Raw genomic sequence first — 13,929 nt, 5'->3', positions numbered from 1 at the left:
CAAGAATGGGATGTCCCCATTCCCCCCATTCTGCCTATCATATAGTGCTTTTCATGATGTGTGTATTTGTGCAAAGGCTTACACACAAGAACTAATAACCGCGAACATGATGGATTCCAGCACGCCGAATGGATTGAAGTGCCAGGCATACATCGGATACTGAAGGTTCATTTTGAAATTTGACGTACTGTCACAGCCATTGGAGTTCACTGCACACCATACTGTGTGTATAAATTGTATGTGACAAAAAAAAAATGGGTTTAGTTACAAGTCCTTAAAACACGTAATGCGTTACAAACCATTCTAGTAGAGACATGAAAGCCATACTTGTAATGAAGTTAAATCTTTTTCCTTGAACAAACAGAAGAGAGCATTGCAGCGTTCATCACTGCTTCATTGCAGGTCCCGATGCTCAGTCCTCTTCATTTTATTTTTCTGCTTTTAATGAGCCTTTCAACTGAAGGCCAAAGCCTCTCCGTGCAGTTCTCTTTATGCTGTCAGCCATCTTTGTCCCACTTGCAGTTGGCTCTCGCTGCGGCTGGCAACCAAAAGGAAAAAAAAAAATAGAAGTCCCATCATCTCGGCTGTTGTGGCCTCCCTGCACTGACATCCAGGTGAGTATTGCGTGAATTCCAAGGTCTTATTATTCGTGTCTGAGGCCCTGATGGGTCTGCTGCTCCTTCTTGAGTTGTTAAGCTTCTTACTCCTTCTTTACCATCCAGGGCTCTCGGCTCAGTTATTCTCACGTATTTGGAACTTATAGGAGACCCCCGAGGCTTTGACACAAAATGAAGAGCTGCTTCCTCGGCTAGCAGTTTTAAACCTCAACTACAAACCTTTGTATCCCTGTTTTAGGAGATGAGAGTAGGTAACCCGTGAAGAACTTGAGAAGTTCCACTAACCCCGCAGTAATACAAAGCTGTACAAATTACAAGATGCCCTGGTCATTTAATTAATGGGGAGAATCAGGAAAATTCACAAAGCTTTATCCTGAACAGAAACTGAGGCTACCTTGACTCCATATAACTTGAGCAGAAGACGACGACGAAGGGTTAAATGACTGAAGATCTTACAGCAAGACCCCTCTTCTCTGATCACCTCATCTGCCGAGGTGCTTTGTCACCGCGCTGAGTGGGCCGAGCTGCTTTCTGATCAGACCTTTGTGTGTCGCTCCTCTCAGCCAGTGAAGGAAGCGGAGCAGCACAAGAAAATGGCGAGGAGTGAGCGCTTCAAGACCACTTGGGCCGAATCTGTGACTTTCTGCCTGCAGCCCACCAGGTGAGGTATCTATCTGTGGGATCGGTCGGCAGCACAGCAGTTTGTCATCGACTGTCTCAGGGAATTGTGTGCCTGCAGTCCACCGAGTGCCCACTTCTGATGTTTGTTCTAATCTCGGGTGAGTGGCTTCGGGTTTTTTTTTTGCTCCCCAAACCAAAAAAAGCACCTCAAGTCGCCTTAAACATTAAAACATTTGTGCATATCGTCATATTTGTTAATATAAAGCTTCCTCTTGAACAGACCTGTTGTGACTTCACATTGAACTGCCGAGGGTTCTGCAGAACGCAGACGTGGAGGGGCGGCTGTGGTGGCGCACACACAACTTCATTTTGAGCTGCGACGGGGTGCCAGCACCAGACCTACAAACTTGTGGCTTCGCACCCGCCGTATTCACTCCATCTGACATCTTGTTGTTCTTGAATTACAAATCGAGACTGAAGGGAGGAGGATTTGCTGCTGTAGAAGAAAACCGAAAAACACAAAATCGCAGGGGGTTCTAGACGTGGAAACACAAGACGAGTGCAGGACTGGAATGGGGGGCTGCTGGGCCAGCGGAGGGTTTCGTCGGTCACTAAAATGGAGTTACATTAGGCTGTATGATTCTTTTTAAACGGCTAGATTTTGGGGGTGGTCCCAGACAGGAAGGTCATATGCTAATTTTGTTGGTGCCCATTTTCTGCCCAGCTGGTGGTTTTTTGCCTTCTGGATGTGCCCAACATACAGGTCCGTCTTAATGCATGGGGGGCACGCTGGGCAGTTGCCAGGGGGCCCCATGCTAATCTCTGTATGTTGTGACCTGCTGTCAATAAATAAACTCTATACTAAACTCTAAATATTTGTTGTTGTGTTACAAGGGGCATTCGCCTCTGATTTGGTATCATGGTCACCTGTCTGCGTACAGATCTCACGCACGACATCACGTAAAGGCGTACATGTTAACTAACGTCACGTCAACTCAAAGAAATGTCACAAATGTTTGTGTTGAACACTTGATTAATAATAAAAAATTCATTGTAATTTCACGCTATGCCATCTCCGTCTGTGGTTTACCAATTGAGTATCATTTATATGTTGACATTTGTGTGGCGTTCAAACATTTGTGTTAATTAGTCTTTGCTGTACACCCAAATGTTTTTTTAATGTTTAAACACAGATTTTGTTGGAAGTACCAATATAATAAATATACATTTAACTTTATCGACCATTTACATGTTTATTCCTGCGAGTGGTTGTGTAGGTAGGGGTCCCAGGGCACTGCTTTGCCAGGGGGGCCTACAGTGCTGTTAAGATGACCCTAACCACACATGAAATGTTACACAAGTAAGCTGCGTAATTTATTAAAGTCAAGAAACCCCACAGGGTCAACATGCAAGTTCCGTATAAATACGTTCATCGATATACAAGGTACCTTGTTACCAAAATGACCGTCAAAGTAAGCCCCTCGGTGTATTTGCTGTTGGCTAAATGAGTTTTTTTTTTTTTAAAAGTGCACAGACGCCCCCACAAAACTCCACTGGCCCACTGCTGTAAATCTCAAAAACCGGACGTCGTCGTTGGTCACCAAACAAGGGGGATTCCGACAGCTGCCTCACACTGTCCGCCATCTTGCCGGTGTTCTTAAACCTTGTCAAGTGAGATTTTCCACACTGAGATTGCAGTCCTACCAGATAATGGCTTCCCCCCTACTATTAACAAAAGGTCTTGGGGGTCTTCCGTTGATTGGCCCTCAGAGTTTGTGTGTGCAGTCAAGCACTGGGGCGACACGTCCTCTGTGGGTCGGCTCTTCTGTCCTGTCTCCTGCTCTTCCGCTTTACTCTGCGTATTGAAAGTCTGCATTTCAATCCCGTTATCCTGGTGGTCTGCACTCCCCTCGGTGAATGAGGGAAAGTACCTGTTCTTGAAGGACCAGCTTTTGGCTTCAGATTTTGAGTTCTGTGATGTGCTGAAATGGTTGCCACACTGGAGGAAACTGACGCCCCAGCCCATGCAGCTGTGGTAAGACTTCGGTTGAAGGGGGCCGCCGTCCAGCCTCTGCCATGTCTCCGCTGAGAACTGGAATTTCCAAAAGGGGCTTTTGCCGCCGTTTTGGGTTTCTCCTCCCCCAAACAGGAGCATGGCATCTTTGAACGTAACAGCTGTGTGCCCAAATAGTTTAGATGGTCCAGACCTGTAAAGGGGGAGAAAAGTAGGAAGACATGAAAATGTGTTATTTAATGATGTGGTTGGGGAGTTAAGGTGAAGATGGCCAGTGAGAATATCTGAAAGGGTTAGGGTGGGGGGAACTGAAAAGGCCAAAGCGCAGGAGATGAATGACGATGTTGGAATGATTGAGTCTTTACCAGTTTTGGAGAATTTTGGGAGTCTGATATTAATTTGGATAGCGGCTGCCATCTGCCTGAGTGTTCTGTATGGCAGGGGTCCCCAACTCTGGTCCGGGAGGGCCGCAGTGGCTACAGGTTTTCATTCTAACCCTTAATGAGTGACTGTTTCTTGCTGCGAATTAACTTCCTTTGAAGTCATTTGAATTGACTTGCTCTTGAAGACTCCGCCCCTTAATTGTTTTTTTCTTTAATTGACAGCCAAACAATAATGAGATACAAAATAAGATCAAACACGACCAGCAAACGGAGCCCATCACACAATATCTGAAAATAAATAAAGAAAGATGAAAGTCTCAGGACCGTCGATCTGTTCAGTTCCCCACTGCTCTTAGAAAGGAGAAACTTCAGCCACGTCTGCTATGACACAATGAGAGCAGCAAGAAGCCATGGAATTAAAGAACGAGTTTAATTAGTGACGAGACTCGGTGCCTCATTAAACAATTGGTTGGAGTTTGAGGCCCTGACTTAGGTGGTCTTGGGTTGGCTCCCTCACTTCACATTTCATTTCTGTTTAAGGAAAGAGACAGCAATTCGGGGGGGAACAAATCTTAAAAACAAGTCGATTCAAAACACTGCATACACTCGCGTATAAGTCGGGTCTTGAAACCCAAAAATTGATCATAAAATCAGACCCGACTTGTACGTGCGTTCAGAAATGCAACACTTATTTTTTTTATTTTACATCTTCTTGCCTCCTCCAATCTCCCACCAGTTTCTCAGACACATTAAATTTTGTCGCAGCAGCGCAGTTACCAGTTTCTTTCGCTACTTCAATGGCTTTTCATTTCAAACCAGCTTCGTATTTTCTTCTGATCGTAGATAAGGAATGCTCTTACGATAAATAAAGGTGTACGAGGGTGTGAGATACAAAAAACACAAATCGGTGCAAACGTCGCTTTGGAATAGTTTGCGTATTACCGTGTGGTCACGTAGGCACAATACATAGAAACAAAAGGTTGTGTGCCCCATTGGTTCCTCTCTCTGGTGGGCCTTAGCATATCATCTCTTGGACCAATAGTGTGAATTTACCGCATTCGACTTATACGACCGACATTATAAAATACCGGAAATTATACGCAAGTAGAAGTTAATTACCAATGGTCACTAATTAAGAAAAGGGTTAGAATGAAAACCTGCAGCCCTCCAGGACCGGATCTGGGACCCCTGCTCTACGGCGTCTGGGCCGTGGCCATGTTTGTGAGTGGGCAGTCAGATTAGCAGAGTTTGTCGAAGTGTGAGCCGTGTGCCACGTGATTTCATTTGCTCTCTTTATTTAATGATCGACCCTGCTGACTTGACACATCATGGCTTTATTTTTATGGTATGGAAACATCACACACAGACCCCCACTGTGACCCCTTCAAGCATGGAAAGAATATGCAAAGTACACAGCACGTGGCACTCGGCTGCAAGAAGTAAACCAAAGCCGGGCAGCCATTGGTGGTGTGAGGCGCATTGGGAGAGAAGGAGAAAACGTAAAAGGCCCACTCACAGGACTCGAATGCGGGACCACGAGAGGCTGCTGAAATCCCACTTCCAGAAGTCGCTTTGCTCCTTGAGGCCCGTCAGCCCTCCATAAAGATACATGCCATCCTGATAGGTGACAGCAGAGTGGCCGTGGCGCGGTCCTGGTCCACTGTCACAGGAAGACGTTTCCAACGACCATTCTGAGTTCTCTGACACAATAAAAGCAGACACCACATTGGAAAAAAAAAAGCTGCAAGAGAATCCCACAGAATTAAAGGAAAATACAAAGAATGCACGGGACGCGAAAGTCGCTAACGTTAATCAAATAAGTAAAGGGCTCGACTGAAGGACCATGGGGTGACGACACACCCCATGCGCACTGGAGTCGGCCTACTGCCACTTCCCACAATTCCCAGTTCTTGCAGCACACAGTTTTGTTGTCCCTCCACCCCTCCGTGCCTTCATATCATTGGCCAGATACGGTACATGTGTCGTTTATGCGGGGGCAGAAATGGCACCAGGATGCATTGTGGGAAAATGACAAAGCTGGTGGGGCTTAATGTCTTGCTGGGAAGGCCTGTGCCCAGGGTGTTCATGTGCCTGTTCATTTGACGTGTACCCCCTGTAGGGCGGGTCCACCCAAATCTAGGTGGCATCATTGGGCTGGATGATATGCCCTGCCACAGGAACGGTTTGAGGCCCATGAGGGGAAGAGTTCAAGGTGTTCCCCAAATCTCGGTTCGATCGAGCACACAGCAGATGTGATGGAACGACAAGACCGATGTGCAGCGCCTTCATCTTGTAACTGACAGGAGTCTGAGGGTCTGCTGCTAATGTGCTTGTGTGCAATACAGTAGGACCCCCTCAGTAGCCTTGGAGAGTCGGCCCCTTGGCATGTCATCCTGTTTTGGCCGCTCCAAGGTTGGCCAACTGTGGTGTGGCTGGAATTCCCCTGCAGAGTCCCACAAGCAACATTTGTGATGTGAATCTCCTCACCGAACGTGAATGTCCAGAAGTCCTGTGAAGACCCTTTCATGTCAATATACCCTCCGTAGACGTGCATGGCGCCTCTGTACACCACCGCGCTGTGCCCCTTCCTGTTGCACGGGCTCTAAGATTAAAAATGAAATGTGCATTTACTGCAACTGCCATCTTTAAATTAAAAAAAAATCAAAAGCAGAACTCTGGGCTGAGCAGTAGACCCCCAAAGAAACTAAGAATGAATTCAACGTTAAGAATTCTGTTACCTGCCCGCCGCCCGCCGCTCCTCTCCATCTGCTCCAGCGCGCTCTGTCTGTGAGAAAATACAAAACAAGAAGAACTGAAGGTCGTTACTGCAGGACGTCCTCGCCTGGCCAGAGCTCTGCTGTACTCCAGTAGCCATCGGGGGGCCGCACATCGGAGTACGAGAGCTTAATACGAAAACAGAGAGCGGGCGCAGACTGAAGTGTTTAAGAAAATGATGAAGATACATGAAGACGGATCAGAGAAGCCGCTTCAATACTCCAAAGACTCCACCACATCTACTGGCCGCTTGGCAAAACTAGGACTGTTAAAGGACATCATTGGTGCCAACGGCGAAATACAGAAGTGAAACATGGCGGGTGACGATGACCACGACTCGCCTGACGACTCAACACGCTTCACCTACCGTCATTGACCGTGTCGCCAATGATGAGGGGCTACTGGAAGACACTGTCGTCATATGGGCTTCGTGGGACACATCCTGCAGTTACCTGGTCATCAGATCTCAAACTGGTGACCAAAGACCAGCAAAGGGAGGCAGGAGAGACCCCTCAAGACCTGGCAGGCGACCTCCAAACCGCCGATGTAGAATGTGAAGAAGCAGAAAACGCCGACTCGCGCTGAAGTCTGTGGAAGAAGCACACGGCCCTGTGTGCCACCAGGAACTTCAGGTGACATTTTGAACAGCATCTCGCTGCAAATCCATGGGGTGGCAGTGATGTAGGAAATGATAGTAAAACAAAAAGATGGGTAGGAAGGCCAAAATAAAAGTAAGAGGAAATTTGGACTTACCTATCAGATACATCCACAGAGGCGTCTTCACTTCAGCGTAAGCCGAGTCCAGCATCCCTCCAAAGATATAAAGGACCCCCTAAAGTGAAGAAGGCTTGTGTGGTTACAATCACTAGAAGAAGAATTCAGAAACCGTTCTACTACACCACCTTCTCCAAAGGAGGTCCCCAATCCCCGTCTCCCACCCTGCTGATTCTTAGCGATTCGCCGGCCCCTCCGCCATCCGTGACTCGGCAGGCTCATCTTGTCGGTACTTCAGACTCCTTCCATACACCTCAGTGGGGAGCTTCACTTCACTGACGTGCTGACGACTTCTAACACGAAGCCAGGGTCGACTCTCACAAGTCACACACACACACACACACACGTCTGCTACGGGGGGTCAATCGAGTAATTTACAGGAGAACAGCAAACGTGAGGGGACCTCGCAGCATCGCCCGCCACTTCTCCAGTTTTCTGTGCTCACATTCAGGGGTCTATAAATGTGCACCTCACCTCGCTCTCCACCATCGTGTGCTCTTCTAGTTCCTCGGGGGCCTCTTCTGTGTTGGTGTCCAGTTCACTCCACTCATTCAGCACTTAAATAAATAAATAAAAAAATAAATAAATAAATACTCGTACTACAAAGAGCATCGAGTCCATCAAATGGCATTACATGAACGAATAACTCCATGTTTATAGCGCCTTTCCCTCACTTTACACACACAACAGCAGGACAAGTCACACGTCTGCACTAAAAAGGCGACGTCCCCACGTGGGCCCTCCTGTCAGTTGTTGGGCCGTGCAGCACGTGTCCCAAACCTATAAGATAACATTAAAGAGGCGAGTCCCCTCATTTCTCTATGATGCCCACCACACTACTTGCTCACTTATTCCATCTCTCTGTGGTTTTTATCTGTGAGGTAAAACTTGAGCCTTTAAATTTGTGTCCCTGTGCTGTTCTTGAAACTGCCTGGGTGGACTTTGCATGTTCTCCCCGGGTATTCGGGATTTCCTCTCACGGGCCAAAGACCTGCATGTTGGATCACCTGGCAGTGCGAAATCGACCCTACTGTGTGTGTGTGTGTGTGTCCTGTGATAGACTGGCATCCTGCCCAGGGGGTTTGTTCCTGCCTTACACCCTGTGCCCACTGGGATAGGCTCCAGCGAGACTGGTTGGACAATGACGTGACGTTATTTCCCCCCTAATGCTCCTTGAGCTGCGAGTGGCAGAGTTTGAGTGGTCAGGCTTTGGTTCAATTATTACAAGTTTGACTTCTTAAGCTTGGCACACAGCCCCTCAACAACTGAAATGACAAGTTTTGTGCACCCCTAAATTCCTTTGGGGGGGATCTCATGCCTATCCTGACAAATGCAGGGGACAAGACGGGAACCGACCCCAGCCAGGGCACCACATCCATTCATACCTCCTGTGTGCTCTGTAGACTTTAGTCTGTCTTAGGACTTCTTATCTCCCACCTGTCCCGCCATGTTTCTGAACCCGCTTGTTCCATTAAAGGGGTTGGGGGGGCCATCAGGCACAAGAGAAACCTGGCTTGTGCCCAGGATGCCAGTTTGTCATGGGACACAATCACTCTGATCAAGTTAGAGGTTCGCCGGGTCATTAGAGAGTCCAGTGCGATTCTCACGGCCGTGTGCTCATCGACGCGCCATCGGGGGTCGGTGTCACCTGACATGTTACCTCACTGTGACATCGGTGCCACGATTAGTGAATTCAACTGCCTTCCCTTCAATGCCAAGTTAAGACCAAGAGCTGGCGTGGAGGCGAGAGGGTCTGAGAAGAATCAGACTAAGGGGTCCTGGGGTGAGGAGGATGTGGAATTAGCAGCCCTCCTAACTTGTGTGATTCTTCTGCTGAAAATCCCCGTCTTTAGAACACTCTGGACGAGATCCGGCCATTCAGCCGAGCAAAGCTCGCCAGTCCTCTCCACGTACTTCTTCTAAATAACATCAAGTCGAGTTTTGAAAGTCCCTGACGTCTTACTGTCCACCACACTACTTGGTCGCTTATTCCAAGTGTCTCTCGTTCTTTGTGTAAAGACAAGCTTCCTAATGTTTGTGCGAAGTTCGCCCTTCACAAGTTTCCAGCTGTGTCCCCGTGTTCTTGATGACCTCATTTTAAAGTCACCATCTCAATCCTTCATCATTTTAAACACTTCAGTCAGGTCTCCTCTTCATCACTGTAAAGGCTCAGCTCTTTTCATGTTTCCTCATCGCTTATCCCCTGTAGCCCCCCATAATCGGCCTAGTTGTTCTTCCCTGGACCCCCTCTAGTGCTGTTATGTCCTTTTTGTAGCCTGGAGACCCAAACTGCACCCCGGACTCCATCTGAGGCCTCACCAGTGCATGGACAGCAGCCTGGGATTTCCACCCTGGGGCTCGCATGGCCCCGTCCGGTGTTTGGTGGTCACCTTTGATTGGCCTCGCCCGCCGGTCCCTTTCTGAACGCTAGCCGTGACTGCCCTCGACTTGTGCTGTGCTCCATGACATTTTACAAGTGAGGGGGCCGCTCCAAAGCCGTATACTTACACACATTGTACCTCCACAAGTCCTTCTGTATCTTTGTTTCACGGCCGCCATACAAGTAGACGCAGTTACCACGAATGCAGCAGGCGTGCTTGTATCGGTCACGGGGGCCCCGCGCACCCCCCACTCTCCACTCGTTCATCCTCCACGTCGACGAGACCCTCGGCTTGCAGTCTGTACATCGCACAAGCAGGGAGGTTGAGCTTTCGGCGTCCTCGGCACTACAAGGGAGAACAACAGAAAATAAAAAGAAGACACTTAAGAGAAATTGAGCTGCAGAGCCACCCTGATGCTGTGGGGTCCTGGGATTTGAACCCAGGAGGGTGGCGTTAACCCCACACCAGCACCACGTAAACTAATCAAAGTACACCACGCGGCACAATCACAACAGTTACAGATAAACAGGAATGGCTCTGTGCAGAAGAGATGATGAAAGGCGCTATACGAGTGGCCCCCGTGAGGCGCTATAAAGGCGCACTGCCGTCGCTCCAAGGAGCCACACGGCCGCGTGTTTGTGTGTCTGAGAGCGGCTGAGCGCCATTGTGCGTGATGCTCGTCACCCTCTCCTTTTCTAAATCTCATTATTTGGCCGATGCTCTTCTCTAAGGCAGGCCCCTCACATTCGAGGTACGGTGGTCTCCGTTTCTTTTGTTTTTTCCAAATTGCAGCCAAGGCGGTGACGTGACTTGCTCAGGGTCACAGGGTGTTGTCAGGAGTGGGATTTGAACCCAAAGCCTTCACCACTCCACCACCCCTAAAGCAAGAGCTTGAGGTAGAAAACGGCGCCCCCTTGAGGCTTTAAAAACGAAAGCAAATGTACTCTTTAGAGATGTGGTGGGATTTGGAGACACAGAAGCAAAGTGCGAGTTTTGAGATTTTAAAAGTCGTGTGGTGTGACCTGGCCTTTCATTGGCACAGCCTGCTCACTGCCTGAGCTAAGATGGCCGAGGGTCCACTTCCAGGGTGGGCTTTCCGGGTGGCACAGTGCATTTATTGTCCTGGGTGAGCCGGTGCCCCGCCATATCAGAGACGGCCACACTCGCTCAAAGCTGCGACTGCAAAGTCCCCAGGATTACCGCATGAAGCGGTGACCCTAAACTCCTCATCTGCGCCTGTGGCGTCCCCAGGACTGCGCCCTTTGATGGGCTCTGTCCCCGTGGCCAATCACAAGCCAGTAAGCATTAGGGCCCACCCTCTCATTTCTGACGAGTGACAGGGACACTTTTCATTTCAAGGCATATGTCATGAGTCACCGAAACATAAAGAAATAAGCAACAAAAAACAAATTTTGAGACATAAATATTTAGGCTTGCATATCATGCTGGTGTTGCAATAAAACACAATAACGTTTCACAGTAGGCGTATTTATTTGAACATTTAATTTTATCCAAAATATTCCTCCAGAGTCCTAACTGCTGCCCTGTGTATGCAATTCACCGTCAGATGCTGTTTCCACTGTAAAGGCGCTATATCAGATAAAGCTTCCACTTTCACCTTTGTGGGCAAAATGAAATAAATACGCAAAGACTCTGAGCAGCCCGCCCAAGGGGGTTCCCCCCTTCAGCCAAAGACATGCAGGTGACATGGCCTGGGGTCACTAAACTGCCCCCTTTGTGTGTGTGTTGGTCATAAGACGGACTGGCACCCTGGTCAGGATTCGTTCCTGCCTTGCGTGCTGTGCTAGTTGGGATTGGCTCCACCACCCAAAAGGCCCTAGTCTGGATTATACAGGTGTAGAAAGTCACACGACACAAAAAATCAAGAAATGTGCCAGTAAATCGGTAATAACATGAAATGTGTGAGTTGAAATAATGGAGTCACCGCTCTTTATTGCTTTATGTATTTCTTTATTTTTTCAGTGACGCGCACACAACATAAAGAGGGGGTACGGTGGGCGTGTCTGTCACTTTCACATTTGTCAACAGTGAGAGGGCGGGTCCAGCGCCTTCTGTGTTGTGATTGGAGAATCCTTGAATGAATGACATTCACATTGCGCTTCCACAGACATTCAAAAAGTGCGCCACAGTTTATTTATTTATGCATTTATTTTCTTTTTTTCCAGAATATGTAACCACATCTTTGTGTATGCAGTTCGCCCACAGAGGCGGTTCACAGTGTAAAGGCGCTATATTAAACAATGCCTGCGCCAGAACGTCACTCGCAACAGCTCAGATTGGCATTCCGTGTAGGCGACGAGCGCACGGACGGTGACAACGTGACAATGACTTCGGCAGCGCCTCTCGCGCAACTTCTTGAAGATCGCGGCGGCGGGCGTGTGCGAGGAGTGGGCCGGCCCCCCTGCACGTGACGGGTCGTGGGGTCTCCCACGACGTTCTTACTTAACCAGCCCGTTCGACCACATTACAATTCTATTTTCCCGAAACTATGCCAAGATCCAAAGTGCCGTCCTTAGAGTTTCTAAAGCAGAAGGCAAGACGGGGCCGCCTGTGGCTTTTTAGTGGTTAGCGGATGACAAGCGAAGTCTTCTTCCGTTTGACCCCCGCCCCCAGTCAGGCTCTGAGTGTCTGTGGCTGTCCGAAAAGTAAATAAAAACTTTTATCTGGGCAATCCGACGGCTTCCAGAGGGAATTGTGATTTAAAAAGTTGCAGTCTAACGGGTCAGTGCGAGTCGAAGCGGGTCAAATGAAAAGATGGACGCCCGCCCCCCCTCCGCTAACGGGACCCCCCGCTGTGAAAGAAAAGTTCAAAACGATCGCCGCATTGGGACGTCAGTTCATCTTCTCCACTGTCTGCAAAAACGGCTCCCACACTCCCTCTGCACCTTTTAAAGTCCCAAAGATGCGATCAAGTTCGATATTTAATTCTCCTGCGCACGCGACCTGGCGACGATCCTTTCCGAAGATGACCGAGGCCTCGTGACAGGCGGCCATCCGCTTACCGGGCACCTCGCGTTTCCGTTCCTCCGTGTACTTACCGGAGCCTCTCACTCACTTCCGTAAACGGCGGCGTGTCGCCTTGGACGGCATCTTCTCTCAGAGCTCGCAGTTATGTGTGAAGACTTTGACTCTCCGCCCCTTCTCGACTCCGACTTGTCAGGCCGGCGCTCGAGGCTCTGATCTCCTTCAGCAGGGCTGGACAGGCGAGCCGCCGGCAAAGAGGAGGAGAAAAGAAAAGAAAAGAAACGAAAAGCGCTGGGAGCAGAAACAGGCGCGATGGGGCCGCGGAGTTCCAACTTTACTATTTAACTTACGGTCATTAAAGCGCCTTGTAACTGAATACCCTCGCAGCCAAAGTCCCGTTTTATTAGGGGGGATTGGGGGGTTTCGCTGCTATCTCAACATACTGGCTGTGAATCCCACCGCTGTGAGTTTCTGCGCTTCTCAGTGGGGTTTCCTCCCACATCACCAAAGACTGTTTAGATAAATTGGTGCGCGGGCTGCGCTCTTCACGCATGCGCGATACGCGGTTTACTTTTATTAAACTTTATTCTTTCAGAATTCCGGCACCTCGCGCTCTTAATCCACACCACAAAGGGTCTCCGATATTATGTACGTCCTGTCAGTCCCACCCCGTGAGTCACACTTGGTTGAAACAACGAAGAGCGCCCCCATTTGGAGGTGAGTGTAACTGCATGCTGTAATCCTATGACGTAGGTGAGACGATGAGTCAAAGAACCCTAATCTTGCCCCTCGCATACCCCAGGCCCACACCTGGTGGGGGGACAACCATGACATTTGTCAGGGGCCCGCCCTTTTTCGAGTTTTTTTTTTCTTTCTCAAAAGGTCCATTTTTAACGCACATATTTGAAACACGAAAGGGGCCCGAACTCTGTCAGCTGCCGGGGGCCCAGAATTTCCGAGGTGCGGGCCTGCATACCCGGTGCCACTATGGTTGTTTTTGTGCCTGACGTTGTGGGCATTTCATGGTGTTGAGGTGTTACGTGACCTTGCACTGCTGTTGCCCATTTAGGGTTTAGTGCAAGTCTTTCATAGTAGTGGCAAATCCAGAAACTGCAAAGGGGGTGCTATGCCATTCCAGGGGTCCCCATTGAAGCTTTTTTGTAGTTTGCTTTACTGACCATCAAACTAGGGTCCAGTGGCAGCCCCCACCCCTTGAAGTTTTGAGCTGCTCGGTTTAATGACCATCAAAGTAAGGGCTGGATGGGGACCCCCTTTAGAAATAAGCTATTGAGGGACTTCCAGGCTACTTGGACGCTGGTCTGGGGAATCCTAACGCCTCTTCAGATGCTGCGCATTTCCAGAGGGGAGTTTGTTTTTCT

The 13,929-nt window shown here is 49.0% G+C and overlaps 1 protein-coding gene across 2 annotated transcripts; it reads right to left on the bottom strand.

Moving 5' to 3' along the window:
• Nucleotides 1-2,477: 2,477 nt before the first annotated feature.
• si:dkey-3d4.3 (tip elongation aberrant protein 3) lies at nucleotides 2,478-13,147 on the bottom strand. Of its 2 annotated transcripts, XM_039755287.1 has the most exons (9): nucleotides 12,901-13,147; nucleotides 12,625-12,781; nucleotides 9,693-9,910; nucleotides 7,659-7,741; nucleotides 7,164-7,242; nucleotides 6,374-6,420; nucleotides 6,123-6,237; nucleotides 5,152-5,335; nucleotides 2,478-3,445 (listed from the first exon to the last, which is right to left on the bottom strand). In XM_039755287.1, exons 3-9 carry the CDS (start codon nucleotides 9,829-9,831, stop codon nucleotides 2,896-2,898), a joined length of 1,197 nt encoding a protein of 398 aa, XP_039611221.1. In that variant the 5' UTR covers nucleotides 9,832-9,910; nucleotides 12,625-12,781; nucleotides 12,901-13,147; the 3' UTR covers nucleotides 2,478-2,895. The 2 variants fall into 2 exon arrangements, with proteins under 2 accessions (XP_039611221.1, XP_039611220.1); XM_039755286.1 differs by having other exon boundaries at nucleotides 12,625-13,147.
• Nucleotides 13,148-13,929: the final 782 nt, after the last annotated feature.

Source organism: Polypterus senegalus, chromosome 6 (assembly GCF_016835505.1).
Source record: "Polypterus senegalus isolate Bchr_013 chromosome 6, ASM1683550v1, whole genome shotgun sequence".
NCBI lineage: Eukaryota > Metazoa > Chordata > Cladistia > Polypteriformes > Polypteridae > Polypterus > Polypterus senegalus.
This window is presented reverse-complemented; position numbering and strand designations above follow the sequence as displayed.